The sequence below is a fragment of the Piliocolobus tephrosceles genome, chromosome 7 (genome assembly GCF_002776525.5).
Source record: "Piliocolobus tephrosceles isolate RC106 chromosome 7, ASM277652v3, whole genome shotgun sequence".
NCBI lineage: Eukaryota > Metazoa > Chordata > Mammalia > Primates > Cercopithecidae > Piliocolobus > Piliocolobus tephrosceles.
In genome coordinates this window covers 24,541,330-24,564,476 of record NC_045440.1, presented here as the reverse complement: position 1 = coordinate 24,564,476, position 23,147 = coordinate 24,541,330, and the positions used below count along the sequence as shown (strand labels likewise).

At 38.5% G+C, this 23,147-nt stretch overlaps 1 protein-coding gene across 3 annotated transcripts in view; it reads right to left on the bottom strand.

Moving 5' to 3' along the window:
• Positions 1-23,147, bottom strand: part of PPP2R2A (protein phosphatase 2 regulatory subunit Balpha) — an 82,174-nt gene that overhangs the window by 31,484 nt on the left and 27,543 nt on the right. The window contains exons 3-4 of one of the 3 annotated variants that reach the window (XM_023216766.1): positions 1,337-1,434; positions 349-419 (exon numbers count right to left, since the gene is read on the bottom strand). Coding sequence is in view for 2 of the 3 variants with exons in the window: in XM_023216764.1 (XP_023072532.1) it covers positions 1,337-1,434 (98 nt within the window). In the remaining variant the exon portion in view is untranslated. The remainder of the gene's footprint in view (positions 1-348; positions 420-1,336; positions 1,435-23,147) is intronic. The other 2 variants (XM_023216764.1, XM_023216765.1) reach the window with 2 other exon arrangements.

Here is a 23,147-nt window from a genome sequence, read left to right as displayed (position 1 = left end):
GGGTTCTGCTTGTTAGTTCTGCCACTAAGTAATAAAGTAATCTATTTATATCTTGGCTTTCCCGTTAGTAAATAAAGGGAAATTATAATGAAATTCTAATGTAAGCTTCCATGTCAACTCTAAGTATGTCAAGATTCTTATGGTCAAGTTTTTGGCTACTTAAAAACAGAAAACTGATTTAGCTCCCCCCTTCCCACGAGACCATTCTTTGTCAAGCAAAGCTTGACTCTTATTTTCATATTTTCTTCCAACCAAAAAAAATAAATAAATAATAAAAGACATATTTAGTGTTTGTGCATCTTCTAATCAGACACTATTAACCATTTCTTTTAAAATTAAATTACCTACCTCACTGGGGTGTTGTGAGGATTAATTCATTAGTGTTTGTAAAGCACTTTGAGATCCTCAGGTCAAAGGCGCTATAGAAGTGCAAAGTAGTAGTATTATTACTAGATTCTTTGCTTATTTAAGGAATTTCACAATCCTTTAAAACCTAACTCCGTGTTATGATTTAGACATGTATTTGTAAAACCCTGCAATTTATCCACATTACTTTAAACTTTTTAAATATATTATAAATAGGGGCAGAATGTTTCAAAACAACTGATTTTAATGGTTAAACTCTGATCTACAAATGGGAGGAGAGAATGAATAAGAAAAAACCAAGTGTGACAAATTTTGTTTAGCAAAAAATTTTTAGTGAGAAATCTGGTCAATTAAATTTAGAAGTGTGCCTAAGTTGTAAGAAAAACAAAACAAAAGCCCACTTTAATTACAGATTCTGCAATTTTCTCTTTCTTCAAAAAGATAGCACTGCACTTTTAAGTTACTTTAACATGCATGTACATGCAACTGTCATTTAAACCTTTACATTTAAATCATTGTAACAGTAATAGTATGAACTGACATCAAAAAAATTGAGCTGCTTTTTCTTTAAACTAGCCTCTCACCCCTCAATTGTACAAAGTAAACCAAACATTGAGAAGAAGTCAAAGCAACTTTGCTTTACGGAGTTTTAAAGAAAAATTATAATGAAGGGCCAAGACTTCAAAACCGTTAAAATCTTGGATTATTCCATCACTTTCTACCCCCTTCTCTAATCAAGTATTTTTACAATTAGTGTTATGTTTTTAAACCAAAACAACATACGCTCATGTACACACATGCACACATACAAAGCTAAGAGAACCAGAGCTGTCTATACATTGGACATTGTATTCAATAAACACACACTTCTTTAATAATTCCAACATCCTCTGATGAGATTCTCCAGTGCAACCCAAGCTCTAGTCCCACGATCAAACTGAAATTTAGCCAATAAACTTTAAATACTTACCTCCTGCTCCTGTTGAAAGATGACGACTCTACCACCTTTATCTCCTGTTGCTAGTAATTCTCCAGAATGATTAAATTCTACTGTAGAAATTATATCTGCTGTATAATTGAGACAAAACAAAAAAGATATTAGTCTTTTTTTCCTGACTCACTAGTTTCAGAACTTAGCATGTTTTCCAAACATTCCAAGTCTATGAAGTATATCTTTGAAGTACATCAACCACCCATCAGAAATAACATGAATCTAAAGTTCTTTCATATTTTGATCCACTAAAAAAATTCTCCTCAGAATAAACCAGTATGAAACTATTTCAGCAGAGAATACAACAAATAATAATAGCTTATTAATATTTCACTAAATTTGTGAATGCAAAGAAATCAACAATTTGTGAAACATTCTGATAGCACCCTTAAACATCATCCTGCTAATTTTCTTAAATACATTTGATAAGCTTGTTTATGCAAATGCAAATAATCATCTATAATAAAGGCACATATTACTAACAAGGGGAAGGAATTTTAAATGTATAAATACTTTCAGATGGCATTTTAAGTCATAAATTCAAAATCGTGGCTTCAAACAAATGTTTGCAAATGAATCCCGCTTTTTGATAGCAGAAATGCTTCGTGCTATGTGCCTTCAATGTGCACGGCTCCTCCAGCTCCCCCATACTACAGGGCCACTAGGATCAGGCATGTCACATGGATTCTAACAACTCAGTGCTGACTTCACAGTCACAATCAAATAAAACTGTCAGGTTTTTTTTCTTGCTTTTTCACACTAGAGCACTTTTCCTAAGGAAAAAAAGTCTAAATTACAGAAATGGGCGTAAGATAAAGCAATAACACGGTACAATTCATTATTGTGTTATTAACAAGTATTTCACTATAAAGCGTTAAGCTGAATTAGAAAAGCCCCTATCATATGCATTTAAAATAAGTCAGTTTTATAAGAGAACAGCCATCCTCTGGTCTACAGTAGTTCACTGTTAAGAATTTAAGAATCTGACGATATATATACTTTAAAATTTTAAATTTACTTACATGTATTTTACCAATAACCTATCCAGCACTGCATTTCATAATTTTCTTTTAGCAATTTTTTAAAGTCCAGATTTTGAAAAGGTTTCTTTGCTTCCTCCATTGTTTAGGTCCAAGGCATTTAATCTTTTTGAACTCTTTCAGAATCTACCAAAAGTTACAAATGCTCTCCCATGAAATTGCACATATTTAAGTGCTCATAAAAATATGCATATTATCTCAGACTGTTTGGACAACACCTCACCACCAGGTTAAAAAACCCCTGGCTACACCACAGTGGTTACCAGGAAAGAATAAACTTAATGTGTTCACTGCTTACCTAACGCACAAGGCGTAAAACTGAATATACCAGGCTAGTAAGTAAAGCAAACACCAGTAAGTACTGAGAAGTCGTTTGATTAGGAGTTCTGTACTGTACTACTGACTTCTACAGTAGTAGAAGTTGCTTTATTCTAGTAGAATTTGCTTTATTCTACAGCAAATAAAGGATTAAAAATATACAAAGTCCCTGCACTTAAAGCACATTAGAGTACAACTTGGGGAGATAAGTAGGAGCAAAGAGTAGCAGACAAAAAATACTGAATCAAATTTTATTTGAGTGTTAGGCTTTAAAATCAAAGAATACAAACATACAGAGTCAAGATTATCTTTAAATTCAAATCCCTCACACAGACACTCTGAAGACACAAATTCTTTCTCGTAAGTACAGCTCAGACAATTTTCCCTACAGCATTATAATTTGCTGTTTTTTAGCCTAACCATCAAATGAACTAGTTAATTTGAATATAAAACCATGCTGTACCAAAAATACCTATCTTTGATCTCTAGAATATGCTCTCAGTTTGGTGAAATGCTCACATCTGAAACCAATACCAGACACATTCTCCTGTTCAACTCAGTGGAATAATGGGCCGAGCTGCCCATTACTTATTTTATCTCTTTCCCAGGTCCAAGTTGTTGCATCCACTTAAATTAACCACAACTCCTCATCAGGTTGATGAGCTGTTAAAACTATCACTTAGTAAGGGAGATATCAATGACCATGGCGTGACTAGCCTGACTATGCTCTCTGCTAAGCAGTAAAAGTTAGATGGGATGGGTAGGTTTGGTGCAGGATTTAAAAAAAAAAAAAAAAAAAAGGCCTGTTTACCAGGCTGGAGTGCAGTGGCGCAATCATGTCGAACTCCGGGGTCAAGTGATCCTCCCACCTCAGTCTCTCGAATAGCTGGTACTACAGGCCTGCACCACCACGCCTGGCTAATTTTTAAAAATTTTTTGTAGAGACAGGGTCTTGCTATGTTGCTCAGGGTAGTCTCGAGTTTATGGCTTCCAGTGATCCTCCCACCTCAGCCTTCCAAACTGTGGGAAGTTTGTAAGAGCCACCATACCTAGCTGGGCTCAATTTCTACTAAGGAAGAAACCTTAATATTCCTTAAGTGAACCAAATACAGAAAACCTAGAGATGATTAAGTCAGTAAGGACAGCATTACAGTAAAACAACTGAGATTTGAGACGGAGGGGTGGGGTGGGAAGGCACATCCCACGCCAATTTATTATTTTTTGAGATGGGGTTTTGCTTTGTTGCCCCGGCTGGTATGCAGTGGTTCAATCATACCTCACCTCAGCCTTGACCTCCCAAGTTCAAGCAATCTTCCCATATCAGCTCCCAAAGTAGCTGGGACTACAGGTGTGGACCACCATGGCAGTCTAATTTTTTAAATTTTTTATAGACAGGGTGTTGCCACGTTGCCCAGGCTGGTTTTAAACTCTTGGCGTCAAGCGATCCTCCTGCCTTAACCTCCCAAAGTGCTGGGATTACAGGCATGAACCACAAAACACAACACCTGGCCCTTATCTATTCTATTATAAGACAGAACAAGAAACAAGTAATAAAGCAGTAGGTACAATATTCCAAACTGAAGACAGGACTCACACAACCAGTTATAATGTAATCACTGAACATGCGAATGGAAGAGAAAGGTGAAGGGTGTGTGGGGAGAAGAAAAAGACTTGATTACAAGATGCAACAGAAACAAGACATTTGCTCCAATAATGTATCACTTCTTATGGCAGGAACAATTATTTTATGATGACATTTTTAGCATAAAGTGATGTGGTATGTGTTTAGCAGTGAACTAGTTTTGTAGCAAGGGTAAAGAATTTTAAGAGGGGCCCTTGTGTAAGGGTGAGGAATCCTAGAAACAACTGGCCCAAACAACAAGTGGCTGGACATCAGCAAAGGGACAAGAACCAAAGATTTACACCATAAAAGTCAACTCACTATAAAATCCTTGAGGGAAATAAATACTGGGTGAATGGATTACCAATTTTTAGATTTTCTTAAGACACTGGTGCTTGTTACTATTTATCTTGCCAAAAGCCAATAAACAGAAAGTTTTAGAAACAGCCAACCAAGTCACTTTTTATCTGAACAGTGTAATTTTATTTTGGGGAGGGGTAGATGGACAGATTCATGGTCTCCTTGCTGAGATTTTTATACTGCATATATTTAATGTAACCATATTTCTGGTAGGAAAAGTATTTTCCTGGTTTGTAAAACAGAATTTAAATATATCACCACATCATGGTGTTCCTTCCTCCTTTCTCCCTTAAACAAAAGAGAAGAAAAGAAAGATCATATATACAGTTACTCACTAAATCTCTAAGTTTATGGATGATGCTTTGAAAGGTTTTCTAAGTTGTGAAATGCCAATGTCTCACAGTCTCACTGGGAATATGACATATAAAAATGATGAAATAAGAAGGGAGAATGCATTCAAATTCCACTCATAGACCAAGAAAAACATCCAGGAATGAGTTATAGGGAGCACTCTGAAGCAGCTTTGTACCATATGTGCCACTGCATACTGGCGTGCCAAGAATGGGGTACGGTCTTGCCTGGTGCTGCAGAGCACCCAGATCTGTAAGCCCTAGTTATAAGCACCCTCCGCTGTGTATCCCAGTGGGCCACACAAACATGACTGCTTTTTAGGAATGCCATGTCATGCAAAAAGTGAGGAAGCACAGTCCTGCAAACAGGGGTACCATTTCATGCTATACTTAAACAGGGCTGGCTAAATACTGGTATCCAGGTTTTAGAAAATAATCTACTCTTAGAAAATATTCTTCTCATGTTCTGATACCCATATGTAGCTAGAGGCTACCAGACTGGACAGCACAAGTCTAAAACATTACAGAGTGGATACTGCCTTTTTTTTTTTTTTTTTGAGATGGAGTCTCGCTCTGCCGCCTAGGCTGGAGTGCAGTCACGCGATCTCGGCTCACTGCAATCAATCTCTACCTCCCGGGTTTACGCCATTCTCCTGCCTCAGCCTCCTGAGTAGCTGGGACTACAGGCACCCGCCACCACGCCTGGCTAATTTTTTTGTATTTTTAGTAGAGACGGGGTTTCACAGTGTTCACCAGGATGGTCTCGATCTCCTGACCTCGTGATCCGCCTGCCTCGGCCTCCCAAAGTGCTGGGATTACAGGCGTGAGCCACCGCGTCCAGCTGGATACTGACTTTTATTGCAAACCCAAGAATGCTGGAACTAAGGGAATTCTGCACCTTTAAACAATGCACTCTATCATGTTTTTTAAAAGCAAAAACTGACATCACTGTCAGAGCTATCATACTGAATTTGTACATGGCTTAGTATATAGTACCTCAGTTGAGTTATATTCTCACAAACCACCACCACGAAAATGTCAAAGAACAAACCATTTCCTTAAAAGGAAAAGAATCTGTCCTATGACCAATTACAATGCTATTTTACAATGAAAAATGCCTGTATTAATCTTACAAAAGAAATTCTGATAGTTAATAAAAAGGAGGACCTTTCAGAATATTAGTCCACTGCCCTACTATGCATTAAGTCAACCCAGCAATTTTAGACACACATTGATTTCCAAATTGTGCAACATAAAGGCAGTATTTAAAAGGCATAAGAATATTTTTTGTTTAAAAAAAGTACTGTAATGTTCTTAAATTTTACTTATACACTACTAATGCAAACCAAGGGATTGGTAATTATACAGCATGAAATTCTGACTTTTTCCACCTCCTCTTTCTAAACTGTCAGCAACCAGGCAAGTTTCAGTCTTAGAAGGTGAAATAATTGCTTTCTTTTGTGAGTGGAAGAGCAATTGGTAGTGGGAATGACAACAGTGTCATTGGTCGGTTTTCACTTCATAAGGCCGTTTCCTTATTGTCACCTATCTTCTGTTTCTTATGTACTATAATAAACAGAACAGAACACATACAGCCAAAGGTTCAAAAATGTAACTCTCAGGATAAAACTTAGCAAGGGGAAATTCAAATAGTATATATAAATGGGTGCAATTAATAATTACTATCCATTAAATGACTAAATTATTAGTAGCCTTGGCATTCTCTAAATACCTCAGCTCTTGTGTTGTGAGGTACTTTATGGAATCTCTCTTTGATTTCATAATTTCGCTTGAGGACTATGTCTCAAGTGATTTGAAAGAAATTAATCAAAGTTAGTGCAAAGAGGGTTATAACTGTATTACCTATATAATTTTTTAATACAAATGAAGGTATCTGAAATACTCAATAGTTAAGAAATACATTGTACCAAAGCTGTCAAATGAAAACAGCAACAAAAACACACAAAAAAGACAAAGAAATACCAAAGTAACCTCTAGTCACAGGTTGGAAAACCATGGCCCACCACCTGTTTTTGTAAATAATGCTTTATTGGAACTCAGCCACGCCCGTAAGTTGAATAGACAGCACAGACTGAAAATATTTACTATCTGGCCCTTTGCAGAAAATGTTTGCCAAACTCTGCTTTATATTAACTGGATACCGGCATTAAAATAACACAAAGTCATATCAAACTAATGCCAAAGCATATAGAGAGGTTACAACCAAAATGTGCCAAACACTGTGCTAAGTGGGCATTTATTCTCTTAATCCTTATACCATCACTGTAATATGCGTATCATTTTGAATGTATAGAAGAACAAATTAGAGTGATTAACCTGCCTAAGAAAAATCACACAGTGATCAACTGTCAGACTCGGGGTTCCAATTTAGCACCATAGGGATAAGGTGGCAGCACAGAATTCTATAAATCTCTGGATGATGAATAAAAGGGATAATGTGTAAATATTCAGTTTATTGCCTCTTTTTCATTGTCAAAATGTCTGTGTCAAGTAAAATATTTAGAGCCAAACAACATCAACTTTATACTACTTATTAATGACCACATTACAGTTACTGCCTGTCCCTATAATCAAACTTCTAAATATTTATTCAGCACCTGCTACATTCAAGGCACTGGGTGATACACATTCTAAATTCTAGCCCCTAATGTGGCTAAGAGAAAACATTGGAACCCCTACAGATGAAGCATTAACCAATAAAGGATTCAGTAAATGTTTAAGAAAACCAAAGAGTATCCTAAGGCAAAATAAACAATTACAGCATGAATTACAAGACATAAAGACCAAGTCAATATGTAAATGCCTGTTTTTAAAAAATAAAAATAAAGGAGGGGAGGAAACAACTGAGAGGAATTGCTTAAGTATTTTTTCTTTTTTTCAAAAGATACTTTGATATCAATTTGTACCTTTTTTTTTTTGAGACAGTCTTGCTCTGTCACCCAGGCTGGAATGCAGTGGCACGATCTCAGCTCACTGCAACCTCTGCCTCCCGGGTTGAAACAATTCTCCCTGCCTCAGCCTCTTGAGTAGTTGGGATTATAGGTGTGCACCACCACACCCAGCTAATTTTTTTGTATTTTCAGTAGAGACAGGGTTTCACTATGTTGGCCAGCTTGCTCTTGAACTGCTGGCCTCAAATGATCCTCCTGCTTCAGCCTTCCAAAGTATTCGGACTACAGGCATGAGCCACTGAGTCTGACCTGTTTAAGTATTTTTAACCATCTGATTTATAGATTTACAGATTCCCGAAAGCGTCATTTGAAACAGCTGATCTAGGCTCCATTCCTTAAGATGCTGACAAATCCTATTCTGTTATTTCCCTCAATATGATTAGGCTTTACAGTGAAACAGTAACAATTTAAAAGGTTAAAACTCATAAAACACTCTGAACATTGCTGTAGCAAATAAAGAACACTGAAAATCCAGAAATATCTGTTTCATGCAACACAAAATAGCATAAATCTTAAGATAACCATGAGGTTCGCGAAAATTCTATGAGTAACCACTATCTCTTAAAATTCTGTATTCCAAATACGGTCACAAAGTGCTGCATTTGTGTAAAGAGCAAGTATCTGCAAACAAACGGGGCTGCCAATGTAGTACTCTAATAATAAATTAAATGTTCATACCTGGAAGAAAATGCTCTTATCAAGTTGTCTATAATGTATCTTACCTTTCCACAAATAACATTTGACTTCCCATAAAGCTCTACTAGGTAATCAGTCTCTACTTTTTGTTATATTTCAGTAAAAAGACAAAAATTAACAAAGAACACTAAGACTATATAAACAAAGGTACTCAGAAAAAGTACCCAATAAAAAAGTGTAATTTTTACTACTACTACTTTCAAGAGGTTAAAGTAAAAGACAAAAATCAAAATTAAAAATCTGGTAACTGGTCTTGTTTCTGGCCACGAAGGAGTTATAAGATAACCTGAATTTACTGTCCTGCTGTGAAAGACTAGAAAACTGAACAGAGTATATGAAACTGTTTTTCAGACAACGGACAATGATGATGTGCGGGGTGGAGAACTGTTAACTTTTAGAAAAGGAAAAGAAAGTGATCCCTGTATAGCTCTTGCTTACTGACTGGAAGGACCAAGACAGCATAGTGAGAGTTATGAAGAATCCAGAGGCCAGAAAGTTAAAGCAGCTAAAAGGTAAAGGCAGAGTACCCCCAAAAAGGCATCTACAGGCAGCTCATTTAGAATCTTTGGCTGAATACTGATCTGGGCATCTATGAAGTGACACACGAGGGCTCTGAAAAATTAGGGTCCCCACCAGCCATAGAAGAGAAATCCCCACCAGCAGGTAGAGTTCTCAGGAGTGTCACACCTTAGTAATCAGGCTAAATCAGCACTAAAGACTAAAACTGTCCCAACAACATTTAAAAACAAACATTTGATCCTTGGAAAGGATCAAATCTATCCCAAGTATCTTAACTATGTGCTAGAACAAAATCCAACACTCTACAATGTAAATTCACACTGTCTGGTTTCCAATCTGAAATTACCAGGAATATAAACAAGCAGGAAAACACAACCCATAATCAGAAGAAAAACCAACGGAAACAGAACCAGAAGTGACAAAAATGAAAGAATTAAGCTCCTAGCAGACACGGACCAAAAACAGCTTTTGTAAATATGCTCCGTGTGATCAAGAATAAATCATGGGCCAGGCACGGTGGCTCACGCCTGCAGTCCCAGCATTGAGGTGGGTGAATCACTTGAGGTCAGGAACTTGAGACCAGCCTGGCCAATGTAGTGAAACCCTGTCTCTACTAAAAAAAAAAAAAAAAATTAGCCAGACGCGGTAGTGTGCTCCTGTAGTCCCAGCTACTCAGGAGGCTGAGGTGGGAGGATTGCCTGAACGTGGGAGGGTCACTTGAACCTGGGAGGCGGAAGTTGCAGGAAGCCAAGATTGTGCCACTGCACTCCAGCCTGGGCGACAGAACCAGACTGTCTCAAAAAAAGAAAAAATAAATCAACATGATGAGAAATAAAAGACGAAAGACAAAAATGTGACTAAAAATAAAAAACATATTATTTGAAGTGAAAGATACATTGGCTAGGACTAACAGATTAAATACTGTAGTGGAAAATATCTAGAAGTTGAAGAACTACCCTATAATCAAAACAAAATAAAGCAAAGAGAGGGAGAAAAAGTAACCAAGACCTAACTTGTGGGATAACATCAAGTGTTCTAACGTAAGTATCACTGCAGTCCTGGGAAGGGGCAGGGCAGGACTATTTGAAAACATGATGACTAAATGTAAATACTCAAGACATGATGACACTGTATGCAGAGTACTCAACACGAAGGGTTCAGTGATAAATGCAGACTTACTCGGTTATATAGTACCCACAACTCAAAATCCATTAGCAGCATTGCAGTAGTGATGTGATTTTGCAAAATTTGAAGAATTCTTTTAAAAAACCCCAAAACTTCAAAGTATAACTTTCCCTTGATTTACATAGTAACCCTTGGTACAAAAAGTTGTGGCCTCTAGGGAAAAAAACCGTTGGTAAGTAAAACCGGTAGTTTGTAGGCTTAGAAAATAACCAAGCTTTTTTCCAGCATCACGAACATTTGGCAGTATATTCTAAGCTATGCAGACCATGGAACAATTTTTCTTGTTCAAAACTGTCCTGCAAAGTGCCAAATAGCTAGCATACTTGGCCCGTGCCTAATAGATACAGATGATGTCCCCAGTGTCTGGTCCAAATTTTTAAAAAAGAATTCAACAGGAAAAGGGGTTTTATATTATGTAGGTAGGTAGACAAAAGGTATGGTGAAAATGCAACAGTCATAAATTTTTATGCCCAATGCCCAAAGCAGATTTTAACTTTACAATTTCAGGGTTACTAGGAATAAGGAGCTGATAAAAATGTAGAAGAAGACAGGATAGGAACAGGGATGGGAGCTGGGAGGGAGAAGGGATAAACACCTAAAAAATATAACCGACAAATACACACACAGGAAAATTATACCAAATTAAAAGTATATATTTCTTCTAAAAGGGTATGCAATTAAATACATACACCAAGTCACAGAGAAACTCTAAGAAATCAAATTATAAAGACCATACTGTCTAATCACAATAAAATAGCTAAAGATTAACAGCCAATGATTAAATCAACTACTTAGTAACCTTAAAATTAGTACTGCAATAAAGGTACTTTAAAAAGTTTTATAGGAATCTAAATATGTAAATATTTAAGATAGCATTATATTCATAAAAAATGATATGATAATCACTATTAACTAACCAACTCACAAAAAATAAAGTGTAAGAAACCCTGAAATCCCACCACTGGAAGAGTCATTTAGCAGACTCATGCAAATTGCAAATTATGTATCAGATGTGTTTATATACAGTATGATTTTTAAAGATCACCTGTAGTAATGAGATTATTGTAACATAGGTTTTTAATTAAAATTAACTTCATTTTTTAATCTCACAAACTACTTTGTAGAAAAAGGATAATCATCACTCTTAGCCCCACTTCTGAGGGAACCACTATTATTTTAGTAAATATTCCTCTGCTGTCCGGCCATGTGTGCTTGCACATGCCTAGTACAAAAAAAATAACAGATCTCTAAGAACACAGTCCACGATGTATCACGGAGTTTTTAAAATGTTACCAAGCACGTTTGATCCCGTTTGTATAAAATAAATAAAACAATCAAGGAATTACGGAATAGTTACCAGAACTCAGAAAGAGAAACCAGGTTAACAGATATGTGATAGCCATATGCATAAAAGTAACCATGGAAACTTTGATAATAGATGGATTTCTACAAGGTGGAAAAATGATATGCCACTACACACCACTGCAATGATTAAGATTTTTTAGAAAGAGGCAATACTTAGTGCAGGTACTGGGCAATTACTTTCACATATTTCTGATGGGAATGCAACTCTTACATATTAATACTACCACAAAATTACTTCTCTGTCATTCTATAGTTCATACTAAGTTTTTTTTTTTTTTTTTGAGACGGAGTCTCGCTCTGTCGCCTCAGCCTCCTGAGTAGCTGGGACTACAGGCGCCTGCCACCTCGCCCGGCTAGGTTTTTGTATTTTTTTTTTTTAGTAGAGACGGGGTTTCACCTTGTTAGCCAGGATGGTCTCGATCTCCTGACCTTGTGATCCGCCCGTCTCGGCCTCCCAAAGTGCTGGGATTACAGGCTTGAGCCACCGCGCCCGGCCTCATACTAAGTTTTTAGAATTGAACTCTCTCAGTGAGTTCTATAAAGAAGTATAAATATATTGAGAACAAAAGGACTAAATACAGCAAAGGGTTAAACCCATAACTAACTCCTTGACATACATGGTTATGACTAAAATGTCTATCCTGCAATAACAGATGAATCACTTGGTAAACTGAGGCTCTAAAAAAGTTAAGAAACTATGTATGTCAGCTTACTCAGAAGTTTTAACATATGCCTGCATCTTGCATTTCCTAATACTAATCTTCTGGTACTCACTGGTTTTGTTCAGATGAAGGGGAGGAGTGGGTGAGAACACAGCTGGTACTACAGATCACCTTTACCTCTGTTCAAATCAAGGGTCTACTGTCAAAACATTCCAGCCCAAAACAGCACAGAAATCAGGTTCTCATCTTGATCTGGTTTGTTCCAATGGTTAGAATATACTATTTTGTTAGGTTACATGACCCATCTTCGTGATCTTCTCAGCTGTATTTCTACACAGTAAATGAACTTTACAATTGGTCCCCCATAGCTAATTAGAATATGATTAACCCAAATTTCTTTTCAAAGGTACCAATTTCTTCCCAATACAAGAAAACATTTTACTGGATAATACATCTATAAAATGATAGTTCCTTGCTGAAAGGCAGCTTAGCTTTAGGTACAATCATTTCCCTACAGACCACTATTACGCTCTTTTATCACTGCTGGCCTCTAGAGGGAGCTCGAAGTTCTTGCTATTTTTCCCAAAGGGCAGGACACTCCTCCCAGTAATGTGTGATATTCAGGATTTAAGAACGTTTCATTGTAACGCCCTGAAGAGCAAGTGTGGTTTGTCCTTTAGGAATCCCTTCCTTCTTAAAAGTGAATAAGGCTTGACCTATTCATCTGTTCCTGACTGAACAGGTTCCAACCATTCCTTCCTCTCCCTTCAATACTCCTCAAAGGCTCTCTCCCCACTTGGGATTAATTAACTTATTTATTTCTGTAACCTGAGGCTGAAGGGCGGGCAGGCAGTAGAGACACAGAGTAGCAAATGCTCCCTCTCACTTATTATGTGAGTGCAACAGGCAGGTGAGCTTCTACTTTCCTCACGTCATGGCACACCCTCGATTTAATGTTTACGTAACAAATTCTAAAGAGGAGATGGAGCTGCTCTTGTTTGCCCAGGCACTCTAGTCACCTAAGACCCCACTCAGGCACCAGCTAACAAGGGCTGAGGGATCTTAGCACACCTGTAACACATTCTCAGAGTCCACAAGGTAACTTCCAAAGACGTGTACTGGAACCAGTTTCCCTTCTTTGTAACTTGTTCCTGGATAATCTGATATCCTGTTTGCATAAAATGGAAGGGAACCATATCCTACTGCAACCAAGAACAGAAAGATAAACAGCTGCTAATACATTTAGTCTAGAGTTGTAGTTTTTTAAACAGACAATAAGCCTTGGTATGTAACTGTTATATATGTTAGAAAGAAGAGCTCTAAATTGAGCATTCTAGACTTAAAGTTAGTTATCATCTTCATCAGATGTTCCCCAACTGACTAATTAACTTCACAGAAGCAAACCACCTCATTTAGTGGTCTTACTAAGTATAATGTAAATAGTTTCTCAAGGAGATTATACAAACATGTAGTACAGCACGAAACTCTTGCATCTATGTATATGCCTGATTAAGGTATTTTTATAATTAGAATGGGTATCTGGCTATTAGTATCTCCCTAAAATCGTTACAAAGTATGATTATTATGGCCATGCTATAAGAATCAGAAAGCACTTCACTGTCCATCTGTCTTGGTAGAGTCACATCCAATACAGTTTGTTTCCTGCCAGAACTGTTCCAGTGCACCCACAAACTGAAAACAAAGAGGCAGAATATTTAGAGAAAATGGTTGGAGTCTTCAAGGTATGTTACAAAACATTTTACAGACTTTATTCCAATGTCAAAAAGGAGTCCACTTGGGAATTTTAAGTAAAAGCAATTCAGTCATACATACACCTTAGACTGCTCAAACTGAAGTGAAGGAGACTGAGAACTGGGAGGGACCTAAGCAAAGGGAAAACTGGAGACCAATCTGGAGTTACTCCAGAAATCCCGGTTTAGCAACGATAGTGACCTGAGCCAGTAATAGTAAAATATGGTTATTATTAGACAGCAACATGTAACATTTACATAACAAGCCAACATGGTGGCTCACACCTGTAATCCCAGCATTTTGGGGGGCCAAGGCGGGAGGATCACTTGAGCTCAGAAGTTCAAGACCAGCCTGAGCAACATGGCGAAACCCCATCTCTACAAAAAATACAAAGTATTAAGCCAGGCGTGGTGGTGCACACCTGTAGTCTCAGCTTTGTGGGGCTGAGATGAGAGGATGGCTTGAGCCCAGAAGACTGAGACTGCAGTGAGCCAAGATCATGCCACTACACTCCAGCCTGGGTGACAGGGTGAGGCCCTGTCTCAAAAAATAATAAAATAAATAAAAATAAGTAAAATTTACATACTATATGTAAGGTATTTAATCATCACAACAAACCTATTAAGTTGGCTGTATCAATATACCCATGTAGCAAAGAAATTAAAGTGCCAAGGCCAAAGAGGGGTTATACATGAACAAACTTTAAGATACATTTCCAAAGTACATAAAACAAGGCTTGATAATTGATAAAAGTGTGGACAGCTACAGACGACAGCCAAGAATAATGTCCAGGTACTTAGGCAGCTGAATGCACGTAATATCATTAATAGGCAGATATTTATCTTACATGAAATATGATTAAACAGCATCTAAACAGGAAATACAAATGTATTAGTCCGTTTTCACGCCGCTGTTAAAGACAGACCCAAGACTGGGAAGAAAAAGAGGTTTAATTAGAGTTCCACATGGCTGGGAAGGCCTCAGAATCGTGGTGGGAAGTGAAAGTTACTTCTTATATGGTGGTGGCAAGAGAAAAATGAGGAAGAAGCAAAAGTGGAAACACCTGATAAACCCATCAAATCTCATGAGACTTATTCACTATCACGAGAATAGCACAGCAAAGACCAGCCCCCATGATTCAATTACCTCCCCATGCATACTCCCCAACAACATGTGGGAATTCTGGGAGATACAATTCGAGTTGAGATTTGAATGGGGACACAGCAAAACCATTTATCATTCTTCCCCAACCCCTCCAAATCTCATGTCCTCACATTTTAAAACCAATCATGCCTTCCCAACAGTCCCCCAACGTCTTAACTCATTTCAGCATTCACTCAAAAGTCCACAGCACAAAGTTTCATCTGAGACAAGGCAAGTCCCTCTTGCCTATGACACGCCTGTAAAATCAAAAGCAAGCTAATTACTTCCTACAGTGGGGGTACAGGTATTGAGTAAATATAGCCATTCCAAGTGGGATAAAATGGCCAAAACAAAGGGGTTATAGGGCCCATGCAAGTCTGAAATCCAGCGGCACAGCCAAATTTTAAAGCTCCGAAATGATCTCCTTTGGCTCCAGATCTCACATCCAGGTCATGCTGATACAAGAGGTGGGTTCCCATGGTCTTGGGCAGCTCTGCTCCCATGGCTTTGCAGGGTACAGCCTCCCTCCTGGCTGCGTTCACAGGCTGGCGTTGACTGTCTGCAGCTTTTCCAGGTGCACAGTGCAACCTGTTGGTGGATCTACCATTCTGGAGTCTGGAGGACGGTAGCCCTCTTCTCACATCTCGGCGCGGCAGTGCCCCAGTAGGGACTCTGTGTGGGGACTCCGACCCCACATTTCCCTTCAGCACTGTCCTAGCAGAGGTTCTCCATGAGGGCCCTGCCCCTGCAGCAAACTTCTCTCTGGGCATCCAGGCATTTCCACACATCAGAAATCTAGGCAGAGGTTTCCAAACCTCAATTCTTGACTTCTGTGCACCCACAGGCTCAACACCATGTGGAAGCTGTATTAGACACTATTTCTAGGTACAAGAAGAGTAAGACAAACAAAAATCCCTGCTCCCATGGATGTTACATTCTTATGACGAACACATACTATAAACAAATAAATAATATAAAATATATCTGGTGGTGCTCAGTGGTCTAAAAATATAAAGCCCAATGGAATGGGGAATACTGTTTCAGGTAGGGTGGTCAAAGAAGCCTCTCTGAGGTGGTGACTCAGGCAGAAACCAAAATGAAGACATAGGAATGAGCCATCCAAACTTGTTGAAGGAAACCATTCCAGAGGGCCTGGTCTAATGAGAAAAGAGGCTGGCAAACTTGATGCAAACAAGACAGTCAGTAAGATTAATGTAGCATCTGTAAGAAAAATGGTGGCACCGGCCTTGTAGGCCACGGTAAAAGGGCAGTGCACTTGTCCTAACATGTGATAAGAAGTCACTGGAGAGGTTCTACATCTGTTGTATGAAAACTGGAGGAAAGAAGAAATGGTTCCTATGTTACTGCAGTAGCCTAAGAAAAAGTAGAGTCAGAACTCAGGTGGTAGCCATAGAGAAGCGGAAGGGAGTGGGGCTGAAGACCGAGCAGATCACAAATGGCCAATGACTGAATCATAATGAAGTCTCCACGGAGTTTGGAGGGCTTCCAGGAAGGTAAACTACAACACATCCAAGAGCTGGGTAGGTGGCGCACCCCAACTCCACGGGGATGGAAGCTCCTGCATTCAGGACCCTTCCAGACCCTGTCCTACATATGTCTTCATGTAGCTGTTCATTTGCATCCTTTAAAATGCCCTTCATAATAAAGTGGTAAATGTTTGCCCTGAGTTCTGTGAGCCACTCTAGCAAATTTATCGAACCCAAGAAGGTCTTGGTAACCTCTATGTATGGCCACTTGGTCAGAAGCACAGGTAAACAACCTGGGGCTTCCAACTGGCATTGGAAAAAGTGGGGGCAGTCTTGTGGGACTGAACCCCCTCAACCTGGGGAATATGATACTATTTCCAGGTAGACAGTGTTGGAACTGAATTGGAGGACATCCAGCCAGTGTCTGCTGCAAAACTGACTGCTTGCTCCATGTACAGAGAAAAACTTACATATTAATAATATGTTATCAGAAGTGTGTTGTGCAAGAAACTGTGTTTTCTACATAGTCAGCTAGATTGATCTGACAGCAGATTAGGGAAAAGGGGATATAATTAGGGTATCATCAGCTCAAAGACGACATTTAAAGTCACATGACACTTAAATGTGATTTCCTAGTGAACAAGTATAGATAAAGAAAGCCGGAGGTCTGGGCTAAGGATTAAGCCTTGAAACCAGGTAAAAAAGGAGATTGCACAGGAACTACTGGTGAGTAGGAAGAAGTTTTCTGGAAGCTAGGCAAAGACCGTGGTTTTAAAAGGAGGCAGTGATGAATTGCATCCAAAGGTACTTACAGATCAAGTAAAGTGAGGGCTGAGAATGAAACTTGGTTTTGGTGACTTGGAGACTTTTTAGTGATTTCAGCAAAAGTGGTTTCAATGGATTAATGTCTTTAAAAACTGCTGCTTCCTGTGGCTTTATTTATCATTGTCAAAAGGAGAGGAGAAGCTCTGGAGTTGAACTAAGTTGAAACCACTGTTCTGACGGTCTGAAGTTTGGCTTATGAAGGGCATCCTCTCAACAGATACCAAAGATGAAGATGTTCCCCTACTTTTATACATAAGTGTTGGGTTATTCTGGGAAACAAGATACAGAGTTACACAATGCTGAAGTTGACTTATCATGCTTTTGAGATGCTAACTACTCAGCTGGGTGTATTTAAGTCTTTTTTTTTTCCCCCCTCAAGTAGTCAGAGTGATATACTTTGAGTTCCTGCACACCTATAAAAAGTCATCTTGTTGCACTGCCTATGTAAAGGATAACTTCATCAATTTAGGATTCTTAGTTTATCATAGGTTTTTCCTCAGAGTTCTCTGGAAGACACTCTACCACAGCACTGTCCATCAAAACTTCCTATGATAGAAATGTTCCATTCTGCACTGTCTAGTGCAGTAGCCACTAGTCACACACAGCTACTGAGCACCTGAAATGTGCACAATGCAACTGAGAAAAAGAATGAAAACAAATGCTGTGTTCCTTATATTTTTGTTACAATTTTCAACTTCTTTCCCCCATTGTATTGAGGGAATATTTCTAAAACCCTGCTGCTACTTCACTCCAAAGAGTGATTCTTTCAAATGCTCATCAGTTTCCCAGAGCAACTAATTAGTTGCTCTTTAAACTTCAACAGTTTCTCTCGTTTCCTGCTCTAAGTCTGTTTCATGGGAACTTACTGCTCACACTGGTCAACTTCTTTTACAGTACCTACTGAGTCTGTATGTGTCTATCACCTTCTGTACACACCTTTAAAGAAAAAGTCCTGTTTATGTAATATTGGGAACTGTGTTGGGTTCAACCAGAAAACACATTTAGAACCAAGTTCAAATCTCAGACCTAGGAGGGGAAATGTTGACATTGTTACTTCCTATGTAAGTTCTCTACTGCTGCCTTAAAAATTGTCCCAAAGTTACCAGCTTAAAACAACAAACACTTATTATCTCACAACAGGTCGGGAATCTGGGTGTGACTCAGCCAGGAGGCCCTGAGTTCAAGGTCTCTCACAAAGTTGCATGTATCCTAAAGCCTGACTGGAGGAGGAGAATCTACTTCCAAGCTCGTGTACCTGGCTGCTGACAGGTGTCAGGTCACTAGCTGTTGGCCAGAGACAACAGATCCTTGACACGTGAGCTCCACAGGGAACCACACAAACATGGTAACTGGCTTCCCTCAGCAAGTGAAACAGGGCAGCCCAACATGGAAGCCAAAACCTTTCTGTAACCTAACCTCTGAAGCAGCATCCCAGCATCTTGCCCCACTTGTGGAAGCAAGTCACAAGAGGTCCAGAAACACTCAGAGAGAGGAGGTTACACAGAGACATAAACACCAGAAGCCAGGGATCACTGGGGCCACCTTAAGAGGCTGCCTGACAAAGAAGGCAGCTTGGGGGCAGAGTTTCAACTTTGTGCTTCATGGTCCAGTCTCTTCCTTCTCTGCTGGTCACATTTCTCTTGGTAAGAGTCATTTAGTTTTTAATCCCAGTTTCAAAGTACAGAATACACGAAAAAACTGTCCAGTGGCTCCCCCTTCAATTTTAACTCTGGCTATTCAAAGTAGGTCCTGTCACTTACTCCTACCAGTGCTTCACAACCACAGAAATGAACACTAAGGCCCTCCCTCACAATGTTTCTTGTTTGTACTGTTTCCTGCTAAATTTTTTTAGTTTAGTTATGGCACCCTTCCAGGGTTTCCAAGGATAGTGAATTCTCATTATGCTCGTTGGTCATTTCAGTGTGTCATCTGTCTGTTTTAACGCATGGGCTTAGGTAACCATCCTCCTCCCAAAGTCAATACAAGCTATTTGTTTAAGTAAGGCCCTCTACACATTCTTTAAAAGACTGTTTTGATAAACGTGACAGGAAGTGCTTGTTGGTGTTCTAGCCATATAATTCAATTCTATTGTTGGATAAAACAAAGATATTTTAATCTACACCATCAATCCCCAGGATATTTTCTACCATGTTAATTTAAGTAACTGCTGCTTTAAAAAAAAAAAAAATAGTAATAATGCCACCAAACTTGGTACCGTTTAAAACATTACAAAACTTAGTAAGCACAGCAACACTAACAATATACCTACAATCTCAAAAGGCAGGGAGACACAGCTGCTCAGCAGTATGAACTAATCGCACAGAGAGGATAAACTAACCAGAGTTATAAAGAAGTACCTACAACTGCATGCCCAGCAGTGGGCACCTGGCACTGTGGAACATACATAATACTTAAAGACTGATCGTAAGTTAGAATACCAGCAGTACTTTAACTCACAAACCAAAATATACCCACTTCTGGTTTAACAATTAAAAAAACTTACCCTACATCATATATCTCTTTTACTGTCTCCCAATAGCTTATTCACTCTATCTCCTAAGAACATATAACGATATCGGAGGATAAGAATCAACCAAAACTGAATCAGGCAGCAACATATTTTCTGATCTGATAACCTGGAGTACAAAGCGTAGACTCTGCCAAATAATCAGGAGTCTGTTTTTTTGTCTTCTGCTGACGAATACTCAAGAGAACAAGAGAGCTGACACACACATACGTCTACCACATATGACTGTACAGGATATAACCAACACAAACAGCTATCCTGTATAGCACATGTAAGACACAGTGCCTGAGGGTCAAACCTGATCTCTCCAGATTTCCAGGTGAGGTGCTGAAAGAAAGGCGATTTTCAAACATTTTAGCACTGCACTTATTTAATAAAATCACTTAGCTTGGCAAAGATACAGGATATAAAATCAACACACAAAAATCAGTTGTTTCTATACACTAACAATGAACAATCCAAAAAGGAAATTAAGAGAACAATTCCATTTACAGTAGCATTCAAATGAATACTAAGGAATAAATTAATCCAAGGATACAAAAGACTTCTACACTGAAAACTATAAAATATAGCTAAAATAAAGACATAAATAAATGAAAAGACATTCCATCTTCATGGATTGGAAGACTTAATTCCTAACAGAATCCCTAAAGCACTTTTTGTATAAATAAAAAAAATCCAGCCTAATGGGTTCTATCAAAGGAATAGAGAGCTCAGAAGTAAACCCCTGCACATATGGTCAAATGATTTTGGACAAGGCTGCCAAGACCAACGAATGGGGAAAGCAGTCTTTTCAAAACATGGGTGTTAAGAAAACTGGATATCCACACACAAAAGAAAAAAAATGGACCCTTGCCTTACATCACACTAAAAATTAGCTCAAAGTGGATCAAAGAGCTAAAGACCTAGAAGTATAAAATTCTTATAAAAAAGTAGAAAGTGTTAATGAGAAATTAAAACCCTTGTGTATTGCTGGTGAAAATGTAAAATGGTGCTGCCACTATGGAAAGCAGTATGATTGTTCCTAAAAAGTTAAACATAGAAATACTATATGCTACATTAACTGCACTTCTTAGGTATATACCAAAAATAATTCAAAGCAGGGACTTGAACAGATACTTGAGGATCAGTGTTCATAGCAGCACTATTCAAATAGCTAAAAGGTGAAAGCAATCCAAATGTCCATCAACAGATGAGTGAACAAAATGTGGTACATACATAAGATTACGTAGCCTTAAGAAAAAAAATTCTGACATATGCTGTAACAGTCACAAAAGACAAATACCGTATGACTCTCCTGATATAAAATATCTAGAAGTCAAATTCATAGAGACACAAAGTAGAATGGGGGTTGCTAGGTGCTGGGCAGACAGGAATGAGGAGTAAATGTTTTAGTGGGTATACAGTTTTAGTATGGGAAGATGAAGAGAGTCCTGGAGATAGATGGTGGTGATGGCTACCCAACATATTTGTATGCACTTAAATGACACAGAACTACATACTTTAAAATGGTAAACCTTATGTGTATTTTACCACAATAAAAAAACAGTCATCTCACATAAAAAGTCCCAAGGTATGGCAAATAAACCCAGGGTTAGTTAATTCACTGGCTTAATGTTATCAAATATCCAGGTTCTGTCCATCTTTATATTCTGACAAAAAAAAGTTACAGGGCTGGGAACTAAGGTTCTCACTGTGAGAGCCAAAAGGCACAAATACAGAATGAGGGAAGTAAGGAATAACCCTGCGGTATCAATTTAAATTGGAGGTATCAGCATAAATTGATATTTTAAAAGTTTCACTACAGAGTATTTCAGTCATATACAAAAGTAGGTAGAAGAGCATCATATGAATTCCTGTGTACCTATCATGCAGCTTCCACAATTATACATTCATAGCCAATCTTGTTTCATCTATAAACCCATGCCACATTATTTCATGTACATCCCAGACATCAAATTATTTCACCCATAAATATTTCAGGAAAGATTTCCAAAAGACCACCATTTTCAATATAACCAAACACACTTACCGTACCTTGAAAAAATCAAAAGGACTTCCTTAATATGAAATATCTAGTAACTGTTTAAATTTCCAATTGTTTCATGTCATAAAAAATATTACACTATTTGAATTAGGATCCTATAAGGCTTTTACAATAACATTGGAAGGAGGAAGGAAAGAGGATCGAACAAAGTCCTGAGTAAAAGTTCTAAGAATTATTAGCTGTAGCAGAGACTAATCGTCCCTAAGAGTGGCCATTTCCCCCTGTCTCCTTTAGTAATGGCACAGCCTGGCACCTTCACCCTCAGAACCCAAAAAACCACACACACACAGAGTTTTAACAGGAAGTTAGAGGCTGCATGGTTCTTTAATACCAAGTTCTAAACAATGGGTTGTGAATTAAAATTTCTGTCACATCCTTAAAAAGTAGCTACTTGCCCTTCTCTCTCTTTTCTTTTCTCCCCCATGGGCTAGAACACAGATTTGAGCCAGATCTGACCATGCACACAAGAGCAATACACCCAGACCCTGAGCAGAACAAACCTGCAATCCTGGATCTCTGGCAAAACCAGCATATCCACTTCAGACCCCTCTCTACCACTGATGGTCACGTGAGAGAGAAACAAGCTAATTTTTTGAACCACTATGTATGTGGGTCTTTAAAGTAGTTTGCTCTATAATACATGTACTAGCTTGTGTGACTGTGGGATTTGTCTGGGTCTCCTTTTACTGGTACAAAAAACTGGGAAGTGCTACTAATTGTTAGCTTAATCCATTTCCCTATTTTAAACAACAAAGTGTACATTTAGTGAAATAAAAAACTAAGTTATCGGCCGGGCGCAGTGGCTCAAGCCTGTAATCCCAGCACTTTGGGAGGCGGAGACGGGCGGATCACGAGGTCAGGAGATCGAGACCACCCTGGCTAACACGGTGAAACCCCGTCTCTACTAAAAACTACAAAAAA